The 26,314-nt window shown below is 61.9% G+C and overlaps 1 protein-coding gene across 1 annotated transcript; it reads right to left on the reverse strand.

The window, feature by feature from the left end:
• Positions 1 to 195: 195 nt before the first annotated feature.
• NID2 (nidogen 2) lies at positions 196 to 15,063 on the reverse strand (the record flags this gene model as incomplete). The annotated part of the gene is made up of 22 exons (XM_082000951.1): positions 14,582 to 15,063; positions 13,447 to 13,755; positions 10,282 to 10,514; positions 9,591 to 10,018; positions 8,836 to 8,985; positions 8,513 to 8,758; positions 8,055 to 8,255; positions 7,664 to 7,882; positions 7,259 to 7,402; positions 6,778 to 6,906; positions 6,542 to 6,685; positions 6,330 to 6,449; positions 5,998 to 6,237; positions 5,085 to 5,321; positions 4,674 to 4,895; positions 4,342 to 4,511; positions 3,381 to 3,510; positions 3,010 to 3,181; positions 2,314 to 2,471; positions 1,908 to 2,031; positions 1,012 to 1,124; positions 196 to 212 (listed from the first exon to the last, which is right to left on the reverse strand). The coding sequence occupies exons 1-22, from the start codon at positions 14,777 to 14,779 to the stop codon at positions 196 to 198; spliced, it is 4,104 nt and encodes a 1,367-aa protein (XP_081857077.1). The 5' UTR covers positions 14,780 to 15,063.
• Positions 15,064 to 26,314: the final 11,251 nt, after the last annotated feature.

Consider the following 26,314-nt stretch of genomic DNA (forward strand, 5'->3'; position numbering starts at 1 on the left):
ACTTTTTCATTGTGTTTGGCTTTGTGTTGAGAGGGGAGTGCTACATAAAGGCTCTGCAGATTTCTTTTTTGCTGAGGCCCTGCCATAAGAGCAGCTCGCTCCGGGCTCGCTTGCTTGCTATTTCTCCCCAATCTACTCTACAACTGAAATATTTAAAAACTAAATCCAAAGGGAAACTTAAAACAACCATTTTATTCAATTATTGAAGTAACCTAGAAAAAGTGAAGCGTTACAAGGTAAATGGTATTTCTGAACATGTATTGGTCTACATTGGGTAGGTCTATGAAGGCACTTAGAAGAACCAACAACCATGAACAGATCAATTCTAGCATATTCTTCTAATATAAATACTAAAAGACATGCATTGAGGCAGTGGTGAAAATACAGAATTGTCTTCTGGAAAAACTTCAATGCCTTTGCCGTATCACGTAATGGTTCTGCACACTTTTGGAGCACACACAGTCTCTGTCTTCAGGGCTGCAGATTACTTAGACCCAGCAAGACACTGCATCCAAAGCTCCCCATAGGCGCTCAATTTTTGGATAAAAGGACCTGTTGGTCAGATTGTCAAAACTATTAAAATTAATCCATTTGTTCTTCCAATAAAATAAAACATTTGACTAAGAAAGCTACATTTTAAATTTGCTTGCATAAGCAAGAGTGAGCGTAATGGCCTAAGATTCACAGGACCATTTTTTTGGTAATATATCCATGTTTTCCATTTAAAAAAAAAATACAGTAGTAAAGACTTGAGGTATAACTTCAAAAAATACTTCATAATCTTTTGCAGGAGAGTAGGTCGCTTCATTGGCCTTGGTTAAGGGCTTTCCCCTCTTCGTTGTATGCAGTGACAGTTTTCTGGGTCTGAAGTTCTTTTGGGTGCAAAGATTGTTGTTTCTCGGAATAGCAGTTCCTATTTCCTTGCTGCAGAGAGAAATGGACATCTTTAGCGTGCCAAGCAGATAACTGCCATCAGACAAGAAAGAGGGGATGGGTGGTGGTGTGTTTTACCTCCAGGGCAGTAGGGGTAAACCACAGTTATTCCATAGAGATGTGATCGCTGCTCTGGAAGATACTCATCGGTAAAGGCGCCGGTTTCTTTATTGATGGCTATTACACCGTCCCTGGTGATAAAAGGGGGAGAAGTGCTTTACTCAGCTCTGAAACTTGGTTTTTTGTTCCGTCCCCCCTGCATTAAGAACAGAGGCAGCTAAAAAGATTGGTCCGAACACCTCCAGAACAAGTGGAAAGAAATTTGCTCCATACAATCTACATCCAGCTCATTCAGTGCATTTCTCATTAGTGATGCAGAGTCACAGAGACAGCCTTCCAAGGAGAGATTATCTCCCTGAGAGTCTCCTCCAAGCATGGCAAGCACTTAAGTGTTTGTTGTAATCTGCTAAGGTTTGATTGAAGTTCTTAGAGCTTCCAGCTGGAGTGGGAATAGAGGCCAGTTCCTGATGCTGAGGGCCTTGGGTGGCTGGGGAGAGGGAACAACTGAGGACACAATCTTTTCTTTGACTTCATCTAGATTCAGAAGCTTGTGCCAAGTTTTATTTAAAAAAAAAAAAAAAAAACCAAACCACTATTTCTGTCCCTCCTAGGAAGCTGGAGTTGTTTCTAAACAACTGTTCTGTGCTGAGATTTACAAGCGGGTGTTGTGAACGTGGCACTGCAGGAGACCCAAGAGAGTGCTCTGGTGAGGTGCCAGCACTTGGGACCAGGGAGCGGGCTGGGACCGGTGTTTGTTTTTCCCCCTCTGGCTCAAAGCCCCTCCAAGCTGCTGGCTAGCGCGATGCCACAGGGAGTGGTGGAGGCTGACTCCCGGCTGCATAGGGGAGCGGAGCCCTAGGAACTGCTCGCTCAGCGCTCCCGGCCGTGGGAGGGAGCGGGTTTTCTTTCCTTACCGTCTCCAGTCCGTGTGGTAGAAGTGATTAGCGTAACTGATGATGCTGAAGGGGTAGTTGAGGTTGTTCTGTATGACATGCCGGCCCGTGCCATCGGGGAATGTGCACTCCAGGTGCTTTGTTCCTTTTCAAACACAAGACAGTTACCAGGGTACACAAAAAAAGACACCAAACCCCCAAACGTGTTCTTTGTATTCACTAAATTCTGAAAGAGCTTCTCAGCCTAAGGATGTAGAATTAACTCGTGTGAGCTCCCCATCCCCGACACACCACGTTCTTTGGGTCAGGCCAAGGGAAGTGGGTAGAGAAGCCTGCCGGTAGCAATGGGCTAAAGACGGATGCAGCTGATTTATGTTCCTCTTGAGGCTTAGTGTGTCATAGTGTGATCTGTCCTCGATGAAGTTACCTGCATCTGCCCAACAGAGCAGCTTGGAGAAGGGGTCAAACGTCAGGCCGTTGGGCAAGCCAATGTCCTTATTCACCAGGACCCTCCTGTTGGCTCCGTTGACAGTGGAAGTTTCAATTTTGGGTGCTTCACGATTCCAGTCCGTCCAGTAAAGGTTGCTTGGGAAAGAATTATATAATGAACAAACGGGACAGGCAGCAGTAAGGAGTGGTAGCAGATTATCGTCTTTCTCTTTTGTTACTGGTTCTTGTCAAGAGAGGGGCCTGGTTTTCCCCTTAACAGTGCCCAAAATAAATCTTTATTTGATTTGAAAAAATCTCTAAGAGAAAACCAGAATGATGTCAAACATGTTTACGACCCAAACTGCAGCTCCTAGATGAGGGCGAGTCTTAGGAGTAGCACATTTTGTATCGCAACTGCACCCTAGAGGCACAGCTTGTGTTTTCAAACGCCAGGCGTGTTTCAAAGCTTTTAAAAATAATGTACATCCTGACACTGAAACAGCAGGTTTAGCCAAATCCTGAATTATTAAATAAAAGAAGGGGTGGGGAACAGAGCCAATCCCTCCTACGGGGAGCACAGTGTAGGAGAGCTGCTCCCAGGCTCAGGATGGGGCTGTGGCACCACCACATGTGTCTGACTTTGGCACCTTGCAAAGCCCTGCATGCAAATCCCTCCGGAAACGCTGCTGCTCACCCTCGGACAGGGTCCACTGCGATGGCCCGGGGGTTGACCAGCTCCGTGTCGAAGAGCACCTGCCGCTCAGAGCCGTCCAGCCGAGCTCTCTCGATCTTATCCAGGCCGCTGTCGGTCCAGAACATGGCTCGGCGCAGGTGGTCCACCGCCAGCCCCTCGGGGCTGATGAGCCCTGCCAGAGGGACAGACGCAGTCAGCAGCTGGGGACACGCTGCTCCTGGACCTGTCACAGTGCCCTGACCCACCTGACCCACGGGATGAACCATGGATGAACCCCTAAAGCAGGACAGCCCCAGAGCCACGGAGGGCAGAGCCTGGCGTGGACCTGCCGACATGACTTTGGGCAGATGTCACTGGTGGTGGGAGCACACCTGAGTTGATAACAGTCTCCGGCTCAGCGCCTGGCTCCAGGCTTGCTCGGCTTATGGTCCGTCCGGCCACATCCGTCCAATAGATCGTCTTCTCCCGGCAGTCATAGTCAATCCCCACCACGATGGAGCCCTGCCAGGGTTGGGGAGACACACACAGGGTGAAATCCTGCCTGGGCCACAGCCAGGAGGCTCAGGGAGCATCCTTATCCCCCCAGCTGGCATCAGGAGCTACTCGGGGCACTCTGCAAGATGCAGCAATGGGAAACAATGCTCAAATCCCTTTTCCCTGGCAAAACCCACCACCGACGGGCTCCTACTGCACACCCCCGGCTGAAGCCTGCGGCCGAGTTTTTAGGCCAGCTGTCACAGGCACACACCCACGTCCAGATGGGTTTAAAACCCCTTGGCTCAAGGAGAGACTGCTCCAACAGCAGAGCCAGCCCGAGGAATGACCTTCAGGATGGGAAAAGGGAATACTTGGCAAGGTGGTTCTGTTCCCCAGGGTGCAGGGAGGGTCGTGGCCCAGCTTTCGGCATTCCTCTCCCTCGGTCTGGCCTGGCTGGAGATGCACATGGCCACGCTCCAAAAGGAGTCCGAGGAAGGGGGAAAAGGCAAGTTTTGCAGCAGAGCCGTGCAGCTGGCAGCCTGGGGCCCGTGACCGAGCCTGCGAGCAGCCGTGCTCCTTCCCTTTGCAGGCAGCCCCCGGTCTGTGACCTGCCCCTCTGCTGGGGCTGGCTGGAGGAAGAGGGGAGAGCACTCCTCCTCGGCTCAGTGCCAAGGCAGCCAGCACAGCCCACGTCCCCACAAACCCACATCAACCTTCCAGAGGTGACCCCTCAAACCATCACAGTTCAGACAAGAGTGGTCCAGAGAGATATGAAACGCAGAGCCCCAGCATCGGCTCGTCCCTAACTCCCTCCGGTGGTCCTGCACCCCGACCCCAGCGCTGGAGATACTATACATGCAGGGAGAGCAGGGTCTTCGCCGCCTCCTTCTGCAGCCGCGTGCCGTTGAGCGGGAGGTAGCCGATTTGCTGTCCCTGAGCGTAGAGCAGAAAGGTCCCTGTGGCCGGTAGGGTCACATCGGGCCGGGGCGAGGGCCGGACGCTGGGCGGCGCGACGCTGGGGAGACCTGGCACAGAAATGGGGGGACGGACAGGGAGAGAGATGGCTCGGGGAGCTTCGGCCCGTGGGTTCCGCACCCAAGCAGGAGTGGGGTGCAGAGTGCCAGGCACCCGTACTGTGATAGATGGCGGGTGGGGGGGGAGTCACACTTGGGGTGCTGAGCCCTTACATGGCGGGGTGCTGCCGGGCTCCGAGCGCGTGCCCTGGATCTCCCTGCCGCTCTCGTCCACGCACCAGCAGTACCCGCTGTCCCCGTGGCACTGCAGCGGGGTGAAGTCTCCCCCGGCGTCGCACTGCGGCACGTACTGGTCGCGGCGGGGGCTGCCCCCGTAGTGCTCCAGCAGGCTCTGCCGCCAGCGCTCGCACATGGTGCGGGGCCGCTCCGTGGGCTCTGGCATGGGAAGGGTGACCAGTCACCCCGCTGCGATGGACCCCGCGTGCAGGGTCAGGGGGCTCAGGGCTTTGCTGGGTCCCCCTCTTCTTGCTGGGTGCCCCTCCATGCTAAGGGCGCTGGAGGGGCACCACGGGGCTGGGATGCTGCGGGGAGAGGACGGCACCCGCTGCTCCTCTGGGCACTGACCTGGGCTCCCGCAGCGAGGCGGTGTGCTGCCCGGCACCGTCCGTGTGCCGGCGATCTCCTGCCCCGCGGCGTCCACGCACCAGCAATAGCCGGTGCTGCCGTGGCACTGCAGGGGCCGGTACCGACCCTCCTCGTCGCACTGGGGCACGTGCCCATCGCCCACGGGTGAGGGTCCTGGCGGCACCTCCCGTGGGTACAGCCGCTCATGTTCGCAGGGGGTCAGCTGCTGGATGGACTCTGCCGGCAGCAAATGCCCCCTTCCTGGGCTCAGGGGGTGCCACACAGCTCCCCTGGACCCGCCTGGCACCCAAGTTTGGCCCCGCTTCACCCAGGGCTGCAGGTGCTGGGTGATGCTCTGCTGGCACCCCCTGCCCTCCCGCCTCGAACCAGGGGCTGGGGGCTGCCCCTCTCCAGCCCCCCTCGGCAACATGTGGCTGTCCCCTCCATCGCAAGGGATATAGGAGGTGCCCCAACGGCCACTGCCACTATAACCCTGTGGGCCAGCGTGCCCTAAAGACCCAGCAGCCCCCTGAGGTGCCCAACCACCCATTTGGCAGCACCCTGCACCCAGGCCATGGCAGAGAAGCCCCTGGCCGGGCAGTTGGGCAGAGGGTCCCCTCTGCTCGCTGCAGCTGCACTGACCTCGCTCTGCTGGTGGCTGGGGACGAAGTGCTGTGGCCGGGCGGGATGGGCAGGGGCAGGCAGGGCTCTGCCTGCTCCAGCACCCTCTCAACACCCTCTGCCACCCACAACAGCCAGCGCAGCCAGCCAGGGCATCTCCTGCGCTGTGCTGCTGGGAGATGCTTCACCCCAACAGCTGGGTGCCCGCTGATCCCATCGGGATGCCAACAAGATGCCGAAGGACCCAGCCCACCTCCCCTTGCCCCCTCGCGCGCAGTGGGGTAGCGCTGACCTGGGCTCCCGCAGCGAGGCGGCGTGCTGCCCGGCGCCGTCCGTGTGCCGGCGATCTCCTGCCCCGCGGCGTCCACGCACCAGCAATAGCCGGTGCTGCCGTGGCACTGCAGGGGCCGGTACCGACCCTCCTCGTCGCACTGGGGCACGTGCCCATCGCCCACGGGCAAGGGTCCCGGCGGCACCGCCCGCGGGTACAGCTGCTCGTGCTGGCAGGGGGTCAGCCGCTGCGTGCTCCCTTCTGCCGCCGGGAGAGCCAAAGCAACAGCGGAGTGAGCATGGGAGAAGCCACCCCAGGCAGAGCCGGCACGTGCGTGAGCCGGGCGGCCTTACCGTGCGTGCACTGGAAGCCATCACCCTCATAGCCAGCCTGGCACTGGCAGGAGAAGGAGCCTGGCGTGTTGTAGCAGGCGGCGGCCGGGTGACACGGGTTTTCGGCACACTCGTCCACGTCTGTGCACGGGAAGGATGGGGATGAGCTGGGGCAGGACACCCCGGCAGCTGCGCGCTGCGGGCACCCCGCGGCCCCTCGCGTGCCCCCGTACCGGAGCAGTCGATGCCGTCGCCGGTGTACCCGGGGAGGCACTCGCAGGCAGGGCGGCCCCCGGCGCGGGGCAGGCAGCGTGCCCGGTCCCCCGGCGCGCAGGGGTGGCTCCCGTCCTCGCAGGGGTCACTCGCCGGCGCCAGCGCTGAGGGGACAGAGGGGTGAGAGGGTGGCCGGGGCGAGCCCGGTGGGGCAGAGGGGTGTGGGGGGACCCCGAGCTGTGGGGCCGGCACTTACGCACACACGCCTGCCTGTCCTCCGCCGGCCGGTACCCGCTGCGGCACTCGCACCGGTAGCTACCCGGCACGTTCAGGCAGACGGTGAAGGGGCCGCACTGGCTCAGGCCCTCCGCACACTCATCCACGTCTAGAGGAAGGGGGAGATACCAGGCGTCCCGGCAGTGGTGGGACACCCCCATTTTTGGGGTCCAGCTGCTCCTCATCTGCTGGGAACATCCTGCCCCAAGCTGCCCGTCCCCTGTCTGCCGCTTCCTCCGTCCCCGCAAAGCTCCTGGAGAGCTTCCCCAGGTGCCCCCGGCAGCCCCCCCGCATCCTGCCTCAGTTTCCCCCCGTGCTTCACCCATATCCTTGGTGCAGCTCCAGGAAGCTCCAGAGACTGTGGGTGCTGTGATGCTGCGGCTTGTCCCAGCACCCCAAATGGCAGTGGCCACCGCGGTGCTCCAGCCCCCCACCCCGCACCCACCCGCAGCCCCGCTGACCTCGGCAGCCCCGTCCGTCTCCGCGGTACCCGGCCGCACACTCGCACGTGTACTCCATCCCCGCGCCGGGCTGGCAGCGCGCCGTCGGCTCGCACGTGTGCGTGCTGTCGTGGCAGGGGTTCACCAGGGGATTCTCGGCACCGTCTGGGGGCAAGGGACGGCGTTAGTGGGGAAAAGGCCCACGAACGGGGCGGGGAATGACCGTTCCCACTTATATCCGAAACACTTCGGCTCAAACCCCTTGGGAAAAAAAACCAAAACACCTCTCTTTTGGCTATTTTCGGGCAAAGAGAGCATGCCGCTGCTTGGGGAGCGGGCAGGAGACAGCAGCATCCCCTGACGCGGGTTGGCACCCCGGGGTGGGCACCCTGGGGTGGGCACCCCGGGGTGGGCGCCGGAGCTCACCTCCTGCCGAGCCGACGCGGGCGGCGAGGGCGTAGCGCAGGACGTGCTCCTGGCCGTCGTAGAGGGCGAAGGCGCGCGCCACGCTCAGCCGCTGCCGGGCGGGCAGGCGGGCGTGTGGGCAGCCGGCGAAGGTGATGTTCTGGCGCAGGCGGTAGGACAAGGTCTGGTTGGCGGTCCCCGCGGCCAGGACGTACTCCCGCTGAGCAGAGGACGTCACGGCTGCCGGATGGTTAGAAACGCCCCCCGGGATGGGGGAGAAGCAGCTTCAGCATCGATGTCTCTTGGATGTTGGGAACCGCGGTGGGGATGGGGTGTTTTGGGGCGGCTCCAAGCAGGGCACGCAGGGATGGCGTGCGAGAAACCGAACCCGGGGCTGAGCACGGGCTCCTACCTGAGCTGGAGTAGCGATAGAGCTCCTTGTAGGGAGCGATGTGGACACTGACATTCTCCGGGAGGAACGGCACCTGGCCCTGGATATGTGTCTTAAGGCTTAAGTAATTGTCCGGCCCCAGGCCCTCGGCCGTCTGAGTGACGTGGACCGTCTCCTCCCCGGGGTAGAAGGTCACCTCCAGGCTCTGGGTGAATTCGGCACCTGGGCATAAAAAGGGAACAGGCGCCATTCGGTTGCGGGACTTTCAGGGACACATCCCCAAAGCATCCTTCCCCGCTCCTCCGGCACACCCGCCAGGGCTCGCAGCAGGGAGGCGACAGCCAGCTGAACCCGGGGAGGGGATCGGAGGAGCTGCCCAGCCGCCCCGAACCCCCACCCGCACCCCTCATCACCCCACACCAGGAGCCGTGTCCCTCGGAGCAATGGGGCTCAGTGGCGCATCCCGGGTCCCCGCTCACCGGCGATGCTGAAGCCGTTCTCGGAGCCCGGCTCCTCCAGGGCGAAGAGCCAGGCAAAGAGCCCGCCGACGGGCAGGAGGGGCAGGAGGGCGCGGGCGGCGGGCTGGGGCACCCCACTGATGGCCGTGTAGGCTCGGCCGTCGCTGCCCACGATGTAGGCGTGCAGGTCGACGTCCTGGAAGCGGACGGACGTCCGTCCCACCGTCAGGCTCCCGCTCACCTTCCCGTTGAGGCGATGCACGGCCCCTGGGCGGGGAGACGGGCACCCCTGGCAGCGGCCGCCCAGGCTCGGGGTGCCCGTCCCCGCCGCCCGCCCCGCGTACCTTCGGGCAGGCACTGCCGCCCGTTGCCGTAGTAGGTGGCCCGGCAGTGGCAGCAGACACCGGTGGCATAGTCGGTGCAGAAGGCGTGTGGGGAGCAGCGCCCGTGGTGCTGGGCGCACGTCTCCTTGCTGGCCGCGCTGTAGGTGAACACTGGGACCAAGGGGAAAGGGTTTGGGGACACAGTGACAAGGCACCCTGCTCCCCCCGGTCCCAAAAACACCACTGGGAGATGGGACAGCCGGCAGCGGCGCTTCCCAAGAAAGCTGCCCGGGATGCACGTGGGAGGCTCAGGGTTTCAAACCGATTGCCTGATTTCAGGCAGATCTGACAGAAGGCGAGAGATCGAGTTCCCGTGTATTTTTGGGAGACGGACGGCCAGGGACGGGGCCTCGCTGCCCTGGGCACGTGCCACGGCGGCTCCCCAGCCAGCTCGGCGGCGGCAGGGCTGGCCTTGGCCCCACGGCAGGACCTGTCCCCTGAGCCTCCTGTCCCCCCAGCTCCCTCCTCGCAACGCGGGGCAGAGCAGCGGCAAACCCGGCAGGCAGGGACGCTACGGCTCCGGCGGCCCCTTGGCAGCAGGATTTGGCTGGGAGGAGCTGGAAGGGCGGCAGCTCTGCAGGAGCGACGCCAGCCCACGCCAGCGCCAGCCCCGGCTGCTCGGGAGGAGATGAGCTTGGAGCAAAGAGGCCTTTTTTAGGGAGCCACCCACCACGAGACGTCCCCGTTCAGTCCTCAGAGGGGCCGTGGCCACTCACCGTCGGGGTTAAAATGCACGTCTTCCTCCACGCCGACGCCGTGATGCCCGGAGCTGTAGGAAGAGGGGTTGGGGTAGCCCTGCTGGGTGCCACCATCCCAGTCGGGGTGCAGCCGGCGGCTCCGCTCCTGCCCCGGGGACGCGGGCAGCCCCTCGGGGACGATGCCCAGCAGCGCCGGGGCGCGGGGTCCGTGGCCGGGATGCGGTGACGTGGCTTCCAAGACGTGCTGCGCCAGCAGCTCCATGGACGTGTGGTCAGCACGGCTGTAGAGCGCACGGGCGTAGTCGGCGGTGCCGGGGGCATAAGGCACGGGGCTCTGCGGCACACCGCGGCCGGCTCCCCCGCCGCCCCCCGGCTCCACGTGCTCCAGGGGGGCTGCGCTGCCCACGCGGAAGACCCACACGCCAGGCACCCCTGCGTTGCTCTCCCTGCGGGACAGCAGCACACACGCACGTCTACCACAGCGGCGGTGGAAAATCCACCCCAAAGGTACCGGCCTCGCTCCGCGCCACCCCTCCCGGGACCCCAAATCCCAAAATGCTCCCGTGCACACGGGGCTGAGCCCCCTGACGCAGCCCATCACCCCCAGCTCGCTCTCCTCCTTCTTCCAGCCTTTTAAAGATGCCAAGGGCTGGGAGAAGGTGACCCTGCCCCCTTGCCCACCCCACACGGCCCCCCAGGCACCACGCACCGCTCCAGGTGCCTCAGAGCCTGCTCGCTGCTGGCCAGGCTGTGGAAGAGCCCGTCCCTCTTCGGGTCATCGCCGTCCCCCCAGCTGAAGCCCACCCTGGCCGGCAGCTCCAGCTGGACGTTGTAGGACTCCTTGGGTCGCGTCCCCAGGAACTGGAGGCCACCATCGGGGTAGAGGAAGATGGTGTAGGTGTCCTCATCATCATAGGCTATGACCGCCTGGAAGGTGTTGAGCTGTCGAGGGGAGAGCAGGACAGACGATGTCATGGGGGGCAGAACCCCAGAGGAGGACTGAGACAGGGAAGGGGACTAGGGACGCAACAGCCACCTCCCCGCACGCCGCAGTGCACGCCAGCGGGGAGCCCCTCGCCAAAAGAGCCCTCCATCAGCCTGCAGGCACCTCCTGGGGAAGAGCAGGAGCAGGGGCCGCTCCTGCATGGCCAAACCCGGGTGCAGCGTGACGGGGAGATTCTCAGCATCCACCATGGGAGCCCATGACACAGCCAGGCCACCCCCTCGCAGCCGCACCGGTGCAGGGGCGTCCCTTGGAGCTGCCACGCAGGGAGGTGACAGCCCCGCACCATCCCCAGGAGCGTCCCCGGCCACGCAACCCCTGCGCCGGGCTGGCACGCGGCAGCCCGCGAGCCCCTCGCTCCCGTCCCCCTCCTCCTGTCCTGCCCCTGACACCAGCAGCCCCCCTCCATCCCATCAGCACCAGAGGAAAACCTGCACCCCCCTGCTTCCCCCGAGAACAATTTTAGCTTGGTTTCCTCAGGAAAAAACATGCACGTGTTCCCGCCTTCCCCACACCCATATGTCCCGCTATAGGCACGCTGGCTGCCTGCCGTGCCAGCCCTGCGAGCCTTGGGGCCACGCCAGTCCCGAGCGAGGCTGCGCCGGAGAGCGGGACCGCAGCAATAACCCATGGATGGGCAGGCTGCGGAGCGAGCACAACCCTTACAAGCCACTGGAGAATCCACACGCACACCGCGGTCACCCCAGATGCGGAGAAACCGATGCTTGCAGCACTTGGGCCAGCCCCCACCCCGCATAGGTCCTGCTCTCTGAATAAATAAATATAAGCACGCAGCAGCAGCCCTTCCCCGGGAGCGGCCGGCAGCAGCAAGCAGGGAACGGCGCCCGAGCGAAGGAAAAATGATTAAACTCCCAGTTTCTCCCCCAGAGCGGTGGGCAGGAGGGGTGGGGGCTCCCCCCATGCAGCCCTCCAGCCCAGCCCTGCCTGTCCCCACACCGCCAGCCCCAATTTTGGGGTGAAGGGCCCCTGGGGCATCGCAATCCTTCCTGGCAGCCCTGCGGGACATAAAGAGCCTTGTTGTGTGCGTCGCACACTCGGGCATTCAGAGACCCCGTGCAAAGGCGGCCAAAAAGCTGGGGGGGGTCATAATACCCCCCCCCTCCCGAGGGGGCCAGATTCCTTCCCCATGCAGCCAAATCGTGGCGGCAGCTGCAGGCCTCGTTTTGCCATGGGGTGGGCGGCGAGGGGGGACCACCCGGTGGGCGACACGGCCGTGCTGGCATCGCGGGGCGCAGAGCGAGGGGGGCCAGCCCCCGGCTCGCAGCCGGCTGCTCCCGGCAAAGAGCTGCAAAGGGCAAATTCCAGCCCAAAAGGGCAATTTTTACTCCCGCAGAAGCGGGGTCAGCTCTCGCCCCCGCCCCCGCAGCCCTGGAAAGCGTCACTGCGGGGACCGGGAACGTGTCCCCACGGAGCCAGAGGGGACAGGGCTCTGCCAGCAGCGCTGCCAGACCTCCCGGCCGGGCAGGACCCCCGAGGCAGGGGATCGGGGAGCCTCTAACCCCCCCCGGTTACCATGTTTCTGCTTTCGAGGCTCAGAAAGGATGAGCTGTGACTTTCTGAAAGCTGGGAGTAAATCCTGGTTCTGGGCAGCAGAAAGGCAGCGTTTCAATAAATGGCATCTTTGGTAAGAAAAGAAGCGGCGTTTAGGGAGTTTTTTAGAAGTTTTGGCTAAGGGGGAGTTCAGCAGCACCGGCACAAGCTGCATTTCAGTGCGTCTTGAATGAAGCTCTCCCTGGAGCTGCTCCTTTCCGAGCAAGACCGGTTTCATTTTAAAACCTGATCCAACTTCTCAGAGAGAGAGGAAAAAAAAAAAACCCCAATTGGGAAGAGGCTGCGTTTTTGATGGCTGCGAGGTCGCTGCGAGGCCCCTGATGGCATCTCTTCAGCTGCTTTCCCAAGTTTTAAATTAGAGGAAAAAATGTGCGTTGCTTCCTTCCAAACCTCTGTTTCTTCCCCTGCTTGGCTTCCCTCTCAGCAGCCCGCTACCGAAGGGCCCCGGAGCAGGGGGACGGCCGGCAGGGATGGCTCTTGGTGGCCCATGGGGACCCGATGGCTGCCGATGGGCTTTGGGTTCAGCCCACCCCACTGCGGCGAGAGCCCGTCACCCATCGCGTGGCTCTGGGTGTATTCGTCACAAGAGTTTTCTTCTCGCAGCTCGTCATATTCAGCTCGTTTCAAGAAGCCCGTCCTGCCGGCAGTGCGTCACCGTCACCTCCTTGGCGCGTCATCAGCCTAACGTGATGGCTCCTGCCCCAGCAGCGGATCCAGCGTTTTCGGGGAAAGGCAGCACTGTAGGTCCACCCACGCAGGAGCCTTATCAGCCCGTGGGTGGAGAGCACATGTCACCTCCCCGACCCGCTGGACCACCTACGAGCTTGTTTTCCAGACACAAAATCAACCCACGGTGGAAACTCTGAAGCCGGTTCCTCACCGGCAGCGTTAATCAGCGCACGGGCAGACGGAAGGACCAGCCCCAAGCCACCGGCAAAAGGTCTGAAGCCCGATGGGTGACCTGGGCCACGGCTTCCCCCAGCTCCCCCTGGCCCAACTTTGCAAATCCGGAGCCACTGGCACAGTAAAACTTTGCATGAAAAGCAGGGAAAAGCCTGAGCACCTCCAACCATGGAGCTGAAGGCACCCTCTAAACCTCTTCTGCCCATCAGCAAAGCCAATGGACCCACCACCACCACAGCCCTGAAGCTCCATGTCTTCCCCGGTGCTCATCCAAGGCTGGACCCACCACCCAGCTGCCCAGGAAGAAGAGACTGAGCGTTTTGGGTGCTGCGCAAGGAAGACTCATCCTCTCACGATACATAGGATGGGCGTCCAACCTCGGCCCATCGGCCTCACCTTCTTGGAGGGTTTGGTGTCCTGCGGGAGCTCCTGGTAGGTGCCCACGTCCTCCCAGGTGGCGATGAACACATTGGTGGGCACGAAGGAGCTGGCGGTGCGGGGGAACCCAGCCTGGATGTAGCCCGCAGCCTGTTCCAACACGTCCGGAGAGTCGTCTTGCCGGTAGTAGATGTTCCCTCTGTCACCGGAGGTGTCAAGGTCGGCCAGGAAGGGAGCAATGACAGGGAAGTCTGTGGGGAAGTCGTCATCCACGTACTGGGTCTCCCTGGGGAAATCCTGGGTGGAGATGACCCCATTGGTCCCCACCTGCGGGGAGAGGGGTGCAGGGTGCTCAGGGGCTGCAGGGGTGCTTCCATCACCGGTCTCCCACCATGTCCAACCCCTCCCCAGTGGAGTGGGGCACAGGGCTGAGAGCCCTGAGACCGCGTGGCCCCATCTGGCCAGGGAGAAAACAAAGACCTCGGGCTTCTGCATCCCCCAGAGAGCCGCCGCTCAGGGGCCGCCCCAGCTGCAGCCGCTGCTGGCGGGGGAACAGCTGCGGAGGAGAAAGCCCTCTTGTTCCTCCGCAGCCGGAGAGACCGGGCGGGAGCGGGGCGGAGGGGGGACATGGATGGAGAAAAGGGGTGGATGGAGAAAAGGGATGGATGGAGAAAAGGGATGGATGGATGGATGGATGGATGGATGGATGGATGGATGGATGGATGGAGAAAAGGGATGGATGCATGAATGGATGGATGGATGGAGAAAAGGCGTGGATGGAGAAAAGGCACGTGCGGTGGTGCAGGGATGGACACATACAGCGGGTCAGGGGTGGGGAGAAGGAGTAAAGGGGAGGTGGGTGTCAAAGAGGAATGGCTGGGGAGAAAGGGGGTGCGTGGGAGGAGGGATGGAAAGGTGGAGGGGTGGAAAGATAGAAGGAGGGAGGGATGGCAGGACAGAGGGATGGAGAGGAGGAGGGTGGGAAGATGGAGAGACAGGGAGGGTGGAGGGGTGGGAGGCCGGGAAGGGTGGGAAGACGGAGGGGCAGAGGGCGATGCTGGAGGGGAGGGGGCTGAAGGAGGAGCGGCGGAGGCCCGGGCGCTGGGGAAGCGGCGGGCAGGCGGGAGCAGGGCCGGGGCCGGCCGGGACTCACGTAGAGGCGGCGGGCGGCGCGGCCGTAGAGGCGCGGGGCGCGGCGAAGCGGAACCCCGGGCGAGCTCTCGTCGTCGCCGGGCCGCAGCCGGGCGTCGCCGCGGGCCGGGCCGTGCGGCAGCAGCCCCCGGCGGGGCAGGGCAGCCCCCGCCGCCAGCACCGCCGCCAGCACCGCCGCCAGCACCGCCGCCGCCCGCATCCCGCCGCCGGCCCACCGGGCTCCCCCTCGACGGCGCCGACCGGGCCCGGCGGAGCGGAGCGGAGGAGCGCGGAGCGGAGCGGACCCGACGGGACGGCCCCGGCCCGGCAGAGGGAACCGGCCCCGGCGGGGCGGGACGGGGCGCGCCGCTGGCGGGGCGGGACCAGGCTGCGGGGCCGCTCCGCCATTGGATCCCGCGGCCCCGGCCCCGACCAATCGGATCTCACCCCAAAATCCGCCCCGGGCTGCAGTAGTCCCCCCCCAATCCCACCCGCCGCCGCCGCCCCCCCCGCCCCGGGACTGACTACCACCGGCACATCGCGGGGGCCGGAACTGCTGCGGGGGGCAGAGGGGGGACTCCCGCCCCGTGCCCCGTCGCCCCCCGGGGCCCTGCATCCCCCCCGGCCGCCGCCAGCCCCCGCCGCTCCCCACCCGGCCCCCGCGGATCCCACTCCCTGGAGCCGGGCAGAAACGTGACCCCGTATCCACGGGGGAGCGGCGGGGGCGGGCGTGGAACGCTGGAAGAGCCACCCGGCCAAAATATGTCGTGCAGCTCAGCTGGCGAGTTGTCAGCGAGCAGAGGCGGCCGCGCTGTGGGCTCCCCACGCAGGACGATGCCCCCCTGTTTATCCTTTCCCTGACCCATCTTCCGCCATCTCGCTACAGAGAGGTCTGGAGGGGCCAAGGGTTTGAGGAGGGGCAGCCAAGGGGGGGGGGGGTGTCCCTGCCTTTGGTTTGGGGTGTTTGGAGTGGGAGCACCCGCAGTGGGGGAGGAAAGGACAAGCCCACTGAGTGCTCCTGGAAATCCAGGCTGGGAGCAGCCAAAAGCTCTGCTCCATCTCCCCGGAGCGCTTCCCGCTTCCCTGGCTCCGGGCCAGCGTTCCTATTGCATCTATCCCAAAATGTATACGTGCCCGAGGAATGCCAGATAACAAGGAGAGAAGTGTCAAACCTCGTAGGCTGGTGAGAGAAATAAATCAGGGACGCATTCGTAGCATTCCCGGCAGGAATCCTTGCAGGGAAAGTGGCTGGACACCCTCCGCTGTTGCGATGACAGGGACATGTCATTGTGGCCCCTGTTCCCTCCACCCTGGGCAGCGTGCGAGCCACCGCAGCCCGGGCATCCTGGAGAGCAGCTCCCACCCGTGCCGGGCCCGGGGGCGAGCTGGTTTGGAAACCTGGCCATCCCGGCGAGCGTGACCGTGGGGGCCGCATCCGGACCGGCTGCCGCCCGCCTCGGCTGCAGCCAGCTGGCCGGCTCTGGCCCTCCAAGGGAAACTCCTCGCCTGGCCACGGAAAACCATTAGGGCTTCGAGCCGGGTTCAGCCAGCTGGACGCGATCCGCAGCCTTCGAGGAGTTCCCCATGCCAAAAAAAAGCGGCTTTTCTTTGAAGCTCAAACACCCGCGGGGCTCTGCGGGGGAAATCAGGCCGGCAGCCCCTCTGCCCGGCGAGACCCCAGCCGGGATGTCCCTCCCGCGGGGAATGGCGGCATTTGGTGGCACCTAGGAGGTGGCGATGGGCAGAGGGGGTAGGGAAGCGGGGAGGACAGCCGTGCTGCCCCGTGGGTCACACAAAATACAAACCTAGCCGTCCCCAGTGGGATGGAAATGTTACCGTCATAAAACGTCTTGCTGCTACAAGGGAAAGATTCAGGGGGGATGATTTACAACCTGCTGTGGTGGCTGTCCTGAGACATTTCATTAAAACACTTATCTACTAATATATTTTTTAAGGGGTAAAATAATTCAGGTTTTCAAGGGAGGAGCTGCTAACTCCACGAGTTCCCCAAGCCGGGTCCGGCCGGCACTGCCCCGTGCCCGGGCAAAAAGGGCCCCGTGGGCCCCGAGGACCCTCTGCCATGTGGAAGGGGCAGCTGCCAGGCTTTTTGCACGATCTTTAAGATGCTAAAAAATGCTTTTTACCACCCTCTCGGCAAAACTGGCACCAGTCAGTTAAAAAAGTAGCAGCTGGGAAGAGCTGGAGTCATGCCCTGGCCTCGGGAGCGGAGTCCCTCTGGCGTGGGCAGCCCTGCGGCTTTGGGAGCAGCTGGGAGACTCACTGCGGGAGAGGATGGGGACAGGGATGGGGACCAGGATGGAGATGGGGTCAGGGATGAGGATGAGGACAAGGATGAGGACAAGGATGGGGATGAGCGTGAGGATGGGGATGGGGACACGGATGGGGATGGGAAGAGGCATAGGGATGGGGATGAGGATGAAGATGGGGATGGGGCAAAGATGGGGCTGGGGATGGAGACAGGGATATGGATGGGGATGGAGACAGGGGTATGGATATGGATGGGGATGGGGACAGGCTATGCACGCCCACACCATGTGCTGGGAAAGGAGATGCTCGCGGCGACTGATCCCTGTAATCAATTCCATGCGCCTCAGCAGAGCCTTTGGCTGGGGGGTCAGCTCTCATCGTCGCCTGGGCATAAAAAAAATCAATAGGCATTTATTTGGCAGCGTTTTGTGCAGAAACAGATGTGCTGAAGTCGGAGGAGGTGGAGGATGCTCTGTGGGACGCGGCTGGGGAGGGCTCCTGCCAGATCCAGAAGCCCCCGCCGCCATGGACACTCCCAACTCCCTCTGCTAAACTGGGCAAACCAGGACAAACCCCTCACTGCCCCGCACCCCCCCCGCCGAGCCCCTCCGGCTGCCCGCTGCTGGGGGGCCGGCACCCCCCTGCCCTGCCGAAGGCTCGCCCCTGGGCTCCCAGCGAGGAGGAGGAAGGGCAGGCGAGTCCCTGGCGTGGAGGCTGTTTTGGGCAGGAAATCCCGGCAGCCTCTTCCCCATGGCCTGGCAGCCCTGGGATGGCTGAGCCGCTGCGGCTGGCGGAGATAAGGGAAGCAGCAGGAAACATGCATCTCTCCTGGGGTGGCCGGGAAAGGAAACTTGATTCCCAGTGACCGGAGCGGGGCTGGGGGCTGCAGCAGAAAGCAAGCGCTCGCAGGATGCACCAGGGCCATTCGGTGCTTTGGGACGTAAGGCAGGAGCAGGGGTGGTGTGGGGCTAGGCTAAGAGCAGGGCTTTGGCCGGCTCCGGCGCAGGCTCTGCCGGCGGTGTGCCGTTGCCAGCCAGGTTAGTGGGTCACCGTAATAATGCCCTCGGAGCGTTTCTCCTCCTGGTTATCAGAAACCAGTCCTGCTCGAGGTTGAGACAGGGCAATGAATTAGTGCCTTAAACATCTTTCTGGCTCTGGCAGGAAAGGGCTCTGGCAGGGAAGGGGGTGTGCACAGCTGAGCTCCCTGAATCAGCACGCACAAGTTTTTTGGCCTCATGTCCTAAGAAAAAGAAATGCCTATGGGATTCTGCCCCCCCCCCCCGCTTAAAAACTGGAAACTGCTGGGTAATTTCAGCCAAATCTGACAGGAGGATCTCTGAGGGTCTGTAAAAACAGAGAGAAGAAAGAGAGACCCTGTTAGCTGCCCCCTTGCCTGAGAAAGTAGGCACAGCCTTGGGTTTGAGCTCAACCCTTACGAGCCATCTGGGAATCCACAACGGGCGCACAGCTGGGGTGACCCCAGCTTGCCGGTGGCAGGAACAACCTCTGTGTTGTGTCGGGGGCAAAGGGAGAATCGCCGGGTGGCCATTCCCCTCCCTTGGGGTGGCTCTGCTCCCCCTCGGGCCATGGGGAGGTATCTCTCTGGGTGGCTCCGTCCGTGGGACCGTAACTCCTGGCTGGGCTCGCTGCCTTCCCCGTGGCTCTTTCCCGGGAGCATCCCGCCGGGTGCTGACAGCGGGGAAGCCACGGCGGCGTGGCTGGTTCCCACCCGCGCAGCACCCAGCTCTCGGTATTTCCATTTTTGGGAACGGTTCTCATCGACTTTGGTCCCGCTTCTTCGAATCGGCTTCGCCTTGTGACTCACCACCTTCTCGCCCCGACCCACCGCTTCCATCCACAGGGACACCCTTCCCCGGTGGGTCTGGACCAGGAGGTACATCAGGACTTGCTGGGGTGCATCCTCCAGCATGCACATGTCGCCCAGGTGGGTTTGGAGGCCACCAGCCCCAAGCAGCAAGAGCTCCCACCAGACACCCAGTGATCCCAAGCCACCCACCCGCACCCAAGGTTTCTGGCCCCGGCACGGCAGCCTGCAGCGCCCGGAGGGTGTCCACCCACGCTGCAGATGATTTCCATACGCAGGGTCCATCCCACACGCTCCAGCTGTGACTCAGCACAGATCTTTCTGCTCAGGCCATCAAACGTGATCTGGGAGAGAGGTTGTCCTTACGGAGAGCTGGGAAGACGGGGTGCTAGATCACGAGCAGGTCCAGAATATGGAAAACCAAGGTTTTTGTAGAAAGAGAGGAGGAATTCTTGGCCCTGGGCAACTCGGCCGGAGCAGAAGTGTGGGAAAGCGGCTCGGTGCACGGAGAGAACTGATCAAGGCACTATAAAAGGCGAGAGAGCAAGTGCTGAGCCCTCTCAGCGGGAAAGGTAGCGGAGCTCGGCTCTCCCAGCACCCCAGAGACCCGCAGGATGGAAATGCCGCTCCCACACAGAAAAGCTTCCCGAGGCATCTGGAACCCCAGCCCAAAGGATCGCTCCAGGATTTAGAATGTATTGTAAGACATAAAGGTAAAGAAAAGTGGTTGGTTTGGGTTTTTTTGCTTTACATCTCTGGGGTTCTCCTTCCTTCCTCTCTCTAAATATTGCTGCAAAGCTGGTTTTGGTACCGCAGCTGCCGGATGAGCGTGCCGAGCCCTGCGTGCCTCCCGCGCCGCCGGCGTGCCGGGAGCGCGGCGCGGAGCTCGCAGCGAGCTCGCGAGCGCGCCCGACGCTGGCCGATTCCTGCGCACCGTTCTCCCAAGATTAGGCACAAGTTCCTTATTTGGTCCGGGCTCCGCAGACTCCCTGGAAGAGGGGATTCATCTGCCAGGGCGAGCAGCCCAAGATGGGTTTGTCCTCCATACGTGCCGGGGCCGGGAGCACCCAGGGAGGGAGCCTGTTCGGAGCAAAGATAAAATCAGCCCATCAGTGGTGCTGTGCCCTGTATTCCCAGGGGCTTCTGGTGTTTTTCCCTGCAGCACAAAACCCAGCAGGGACAGATTGTCTCTCCCCATCACCCCCCGCAGCAGATCCGGTCCTGCCCCATCCTCACTCATCCCAAGGCTCTGGCCCCGGACACACACCAGGCTGAGCGGATGCAGCTTTGGGACACTTCCCTGGGTGTTTATACCCTGAATCAAGAGTCCTCTGCAGAATTAGGCTTTTTTTGCTGTGTGAATTAAGTGTCCTTGGGACCTGCCCACCCCAGCTGGGGTTCTGGGGGAGCTGCGATCCCATGGCATGCCCCGGGAGCAGCCTCAGGGATGGGGTCTCGGCCCTGGTTACCCCTTGCTCCATGCTCCAAACAGCCCTTCCCACGGCTCTACCAAATCCAAAGCTCTCCCCAAAAACTCTCTCCAGCTCATGTCTCCTCGCCTGACCTCCTCGGGCCTCCAGCCCTGACCCCTGCAGCACCCGAACGCTCCGGGGTGACTAATCCCAGCAATTAGCCTCGTTCCCTGCGTTTATCTGCTTCCTGCCTTTGTCTCTCCCTGACAGCCCCTCCGAGCAAATATGCTTTTAGCCACATTTTCCTGGCTCCGGCTCTCCCGCCAGCCTTTGTCCAGCCGAACCTCTCCGAGCTGGGTGAAGAGGTTATTCTCCCCCGACACGTGTCCCTGCTGTCTGCTGTGATCAAACCAGTGACCAAAAAAAAGCACCCAGCAGCACCGAGGTCACCCCGGCCCCCGGCAGCGGCCGGGCCAGCTCAAACTGGAGGCAAATAGGATTTGTTCTTTAAATTGAATTCTGCTGCGAACCCAGGGGCGTTTCATGCTAAAAGGGATTTTAGGGCTGAGCGATCCGGCTAAACGGGGACAGGGTGCTTGGGCTAAGTCTAAAATTCAATGGGAAAGAGCGAAACACATGGGCAGCACATTTGGGAGACGCCTTCTCCCGTTCCTCAGGACGGGCTGTGCGTCCACAGAGGAGCTCTGCTGACCCGCCGAATTGCAGAGGGACGTAAGCTCTCACACGTAGGCTTGACCAGCTTCCTGTGCCTGAAGGAGCAAGACATGCTGCTTTAATTTAACTCTTTTTTTTTTTTGGTCTTTCTATTTATTTTTTTTTTTCACTTCAGTATCCATCTCCCCTTAAAATGAGCTTCAAAACCCACCGGGATATCTCCTCACGGAGGTATGGGCTGCTCTGCAGCGGGTCCAACCCTGCCGAGGGCTGCCTTGCTTCAGCCTGGAGAAGAGGAGGCTGAGGGGAGCCCTCATCGCTCTCTATAGCTCCCTGAAAGGGGGTTGTGGTGAGGTGGGGGTTGGTCTCTTCTCCCAACTAACCAGTGATAGAACGAGAGGAAATGGCCTCAAGTTGCGCCAGGGCAGGTTTAGATTGGATATTAGGAAAAATTTCTTCACCGAGAGAGTGGTGAAGCATTGGAACAGGCTGCCCAGGGAGGTGGTGGAGTCACCATCACTGAAGGTGTTCAAAAAACGTGTGGACGTGGTGCTTCGGGACATGGTTTAGTGGGCATGGTGGTGCTGGGTTGATGGTTGGACTTGATGATCTTAAAGGTCTTTTCCAACCTTAATGATTCTGTGCCCCTGTGATTCTGTGAGGGCTGGAGGCTTTGCTGGGGCTTCTCGGGGCCTTTTGCCCTGGTGTGGGTCCCTTTCCCACAGCGGCTGGGGTGCTCCGACGGGCGGGGGGCTCGCCTCTGGCCTGGGGGCTCTGCGGGGAGCGGGAACACGAGGCTCAGGCAAGACTTGAGGCGTTTCCCCTGCGAGGCTAACCAGGACGCTGCGCCGAAGGAGCTGCAGAGAGCTCCCGCCCGGGGAGCGGAGCCGCTGAAACACCCCCGGTTTAGAGGGGAAAAAAGCCCCCACAGCGCAGCTCGCACACACACTGAGGGACCTGCACCCACCCGACCCCTCCACACCTCATACACATGCACACGCTGCAGGAGCGCCTCGCCCTTCCTTCCTTCCTTCCTTCCTTCCTTCCTTCCTTCCTTCCTTCCTTCCTTCCTTCCTTCCTTCCTTCCTTCCTTCCTTCCTTCCTTCCTTCCTTCCTTCCTTCCTTCCTTCCTTCCTTCCTTCCTTCCTTCCTTCCTTCCTTCCTTCCTTCCTTCCTTCCTTCCTTCCTTCCTTCCTTCCTTCCTTCCTTCCTTCCTCCCTCCCTCCCTCCCTCCCTCCCTCCCTCCCTTCCTCCCTCCCTCCCTTCCTCCCTCCCTTCCTTCCTTTCCTTCCTTTCCTTCCTTTCCTTCCTTTCCTTCCTTTCCTTCCTTTCCTTCCTTCCTTTCCTTCCTTTCCTTCCTTTCCTTCCTTCCTTTCCTTCCTTTCCTTCCTTTCCTTCCTTTCCTTCCTTTCCTTCCTTCCTTTCCTTCCTTTCCTTCCTTTCCTTCCTTTCCTTCCTTCCTCCCTCCCTCCCTTCCTCCCTCCCTCCCTTCCTCCCTTCCTCCCTCCCTTCCTTCCTTCCCTTCCTTCCTTCCTTCCTTCCTTCCTTCCCTTCCTTCCTTCCTTTCCTTCCTTCCCTTCCTTCCCTTCCTTCCCTTCCTTCCTTCCCTCCCTCCCTCCCTCCCTTCCTTCCTTCCTTCCTTCCTTCCTTCCTTCCTTCCTTCCTTCCTTCCTTCCTTCCTTCCTTCCTTCCTCCCTTCCTCCCTCCCTTCCTTCCTCCCTTCCTTCCCTTCCTTCCTTCCCTTCCTTCCTTTCCTTCCTTCCCTTCCTTCCTTCCTTCCTTCCTTCTTTCCTTCCTTCCTTCCTTCCTTCCTTCCTTTCCTTCCTTTCCTTCCTTTCCTTCCTTTCCTTCCTTTCCTTCCTTTCCTTCCTTTCCTTCCTTTCCTTCCTTCCTTCCTTTCCTTCCTTTCCTTCCTTCCTTCCCTCCCTCCCTCCTTCCCTCCCCCCCCCCCCCTTCCTTCCCTCCCTCCTTCCACCCCACAGCTGGGCCAAACCCAGCCCCAGCCTTTGGGGCTCGTGCAACCGGGAGTCCGCTCTCCCACCTGCCCCTCCTCGCCCGGCACCTTCCGCCCGCCGAAGCGACGCTCTCTTCCTCCCGCCTTGTCGTCCTTCCTTCGGCAGGATCCGGCCGCGGCGGCGATGCCGGCAGCTGCACAAAACGCAGCGGGAGGAGGTGGTCGCGCAGCTGGACCCGCGGCGCTGGGCAGATTTCCCGGCTCCGGGGCGAGCAGCGCTGCAATAACGCAGCTGGAAGCAGTCGCCCGGCTTCCTCCCGCCTGGGTCACCCGGTGACTCAGAGCGGGTCTGCGTTCCCAACTGGGAGGGAGCAGCCCCCCAAAGCCCCCCTCTCCCGGGGGCACAGTCACGGTCAGGACGCGGGGACACGGGGACCAGCCCTGCCAGGGGCTGGGCTGCGCCGGCCGCCACCGTTGCCTCTATCAGCCAGTTTAAATCGGGGCGTTTGGGCACGTTTCAGGTGCTCGGTGCGTCTTCCCAGCAAACCCGGCATCACCGGGGTGTCACCAGCTCGGGTGCAGGTGGGTGCTCCCATCCCTGCGCCCTGACCCCCTTGGGTGCCCCCCCAACCTGCTGCTGCGTCATTTGGGCCATGGGAACAGCCGGGAAGGGACACCGGGGAGGGGAAGGCGACGCTGGGGGACCGGGGCCCCCGGGACGGCGATGGGGGACGGGTGAGGAAGCACCAGCCAGCGGTGATGGAGCGCTGCCGGGCAGGGAGGAGGTTGGCTCTTCTCCGCAGGACCTTCCCAGCCTTGTTTTCTCGACACGCGAATATCCCGCAAGAGCTGCCAAAGCCACTGTTCCCGGCCAAGCTGCATCCCTCCATCCGGCTCCCCGGCACGGCACCGCCTGCCAAAACCCTCCCCGTCTAACGGGCTCTAAATTAGGTTATTCAGAACCCGCTACCAAACATTTCCAATGCGAGCGCTGAGCTGGAGGAAGGCGAGAAAATCGCAGTACGGCCACCCCGAGCCACGCCGCTGATGAAGAGCAGATGGACACGGCTTCTCCGGGCAGCAGCGGCTCTCCGGGGAAAGCCAGGCTTGGCAATACGATGGCACGGCAGTGGGGCCGGCACCCGCTCGCCGCCCCTCGCCGCCACCCGGACGGCAGGGAGAAGGCGTGCAGGGTCAGCAAGAGTTTTGGAAAAAACCCTCTGGAATTCCTTGCGGATGCTTCAAGTTTTTCCAGCTTCTCATTTGTCTATCTGGGTTTTGTGGCGTGCTGCTTTTTCTTCCGCTTTGGGTTGTTTTTATTCTGGGTTTTGGTTTGTTGGTTTTTTTTCCCCTGTCCGCCAGGAATGTGACCGGCGAGAAGAGGGTCACGTCGGAAGCGTGACGAACGGGAGAGATTCGTCATACGCGGGTGATGAGACTTTCTCAAAATCGCTTCCCCCCCCCCAGATAGCTGCAATTTATGCAAATGAACAAAAAGAAGAGCTAAACAGGGACTCGGCACATCTCCCGGGGTGGATGAAGGAGGAAGATGAGTCTGCGGTTACAGTCCCGGCGGCACGCCTACCCCGGCCCCGAGCCTGGCTCGATGGCGCTGGGGGCTGGACCCCCCTCCGTAGAGAAGGAGGGTCACTGTGCCCGTGCTCAGCGTCAGACCTTCCAGCAGTGGGGGAAGAAGCAGCCCCCCGCCCGGCTGCTCTGCCACCTCCAGCCCGCAGCCAGCGCCTCGGCGGCACAGCCGGACGAGGAGATAGTCCCAAAAAGCCTTCTTGGTCCCACGCTTCCCCCACTGCCCCGGCACCGAGCAGCGCGAGGACGGGAGCAGCATCGTCCCCTGGTCCTTTGGGGTTTCCAGCCAGCTGGTGCACCCAGGGCCAGCACCCACCCCCAAAAAGGGCTGGATTTTGTCACGGTTCCTCCTTCCTTCCCCAAGGAACCCATTTCTGCTGAGTTTGGCCTTCTGGCTGGTGTCTGTCGAGGGACTTCCCAGCGGCGGTGAGGAAGCCCGGCGCTTTGGTCTCTTCTCCGTCAGAGCAGACCGGCGGTGACGTGCCCTTTGTGGGAGCGCGCGGTGCCGTCGCTCAGCCGGCAGCACGTCCCCGGAACCCCCGTGATGGGGAAGAGCATCCCAAGCAAAGCCCATCCCAAGCAAAGCCCAGGCCTTTCACTTGGAGAGGCGGCTCCTGCGGACGGAGGCATCTTGCCTGGGGTGGGTTTTTGGTTCAAGGCGGCAGGTTTCTGCTCTGAGCAGGTAGAAGAAGGAGTGGAGATGCTCTGCCCCTGTGCAAGCCCCCGCCTGGGGCGAGGACCATCCTCCCGGGGGTTTGCAGCAGGGCTGGCACCAACTGCTGCAGTGCCCAGGACAGACCCTGTCCCCCCAGCCCTTGGGAGCCGGTAAATCGTCTCTCCTGAGCTGCCGGGCTCTCCTTCCCGATCTTCATCCTGGGGAAAACCTGAGGGATCCCACCTCCTCTTCCCCCTGCTCCATGCTGCCGGGATCGCCCCAAAAGGAGGATCCCAGGCCTGGAAAGAGGCGCCGGGCGCTCTGCAGAGGGGTGCTGACCGCAGTCGGCCAGGCCAGGGCACTGGGCCTGCTGCGGGGGGCAGAGGGTGCGTTTTCCAGGCGTTGGCTGGGAAGATATGGCTCAGATGGCTTCCCCGGGCGAGCTGAATTTCTTCTCCCCTGGGCCCCAGGCAGGAAGCAGCCGCTGGGTTCGCGTTCAGCCCTAGCGAGGGCAGCACCTCGACGCCGCACGCGTGCAAGTGCCGAGCTGCAAGGAGCTTTATCTCCATTTCTTCCAGCAGTGGGGCTCCCACCAGCACAGAGCACCAACCACAAACGGTCCCAGCCCTCTCTGCCGGAGAAGGCTTGAAGTCACCAGCTCCCTTCATGCAGCATGAGAAATACAGCCCATCACTAAAACACTCCAGGGCTGACGGCTGGTCCGTTTGACCGCCTTTCCCACCCCTCCTGTCATCTCCATACTTTCCTGTGCTTCTTGCACACTCACCCAGAGTAGCAAAAAGGGGCCTGAAAACAGACAACCGTGGTTTCATGGTTATTCATCATCACATGTATCCTGCAAGCTGCAGTACGCACTATTCAGCAGTGTTTCTGCGGCTAGAAAGGCCACTTCTTTTCCTGGAAGAAGCTTTGGGGGCTTCTCCCGGAGTTTGCTTCTGGGGTAGTGGACCACTGACACGGGCTCGGAGGGGCCAGCAGCCCCACAGCGGGGGACCCGGCAGCGGTACCACCATGTGGGATGGGGTGCAGGGAGAAGCGATGCCTGGCCAGGTTAAAGGCTCAAGCGTGGCATGTCTCCGGGGATGTACGGAGGCGCAGGCACCCTGAGGGGCAAGGGCACGCGGCACACTGCTCCCCGGGGGAGCACGGGGTGCTGGGCAGCAGATGGGGCCCAGCACCAAAATGCCGCTGGGGTAACTCCGTCTGTTCCCTACGCCGGTGGAGCAGCTGGGCTTGGCCCCAGCCCCTTACCCTGCAACCCCCCCGGGGGGCTCGGCTCCAGCTCCCCACCCTGTAACCGCCCCCCAGGGACCCAGCCGCGACCCCCGTACCCTGTAGCCCCCGCAGGGGCTCAGCCC

Source organism: Phaethon aethereus, assembly GCF_964289735.1.
Source record: "Phaethon aethereus genome assembly, chromosome: 5".
Lineage (NCBI taxonomy): Eukaryota > Metazoa > Chordata > Aves > Phaethontiformes > Phaethontidae > Phaethon > Phaethon aethereus.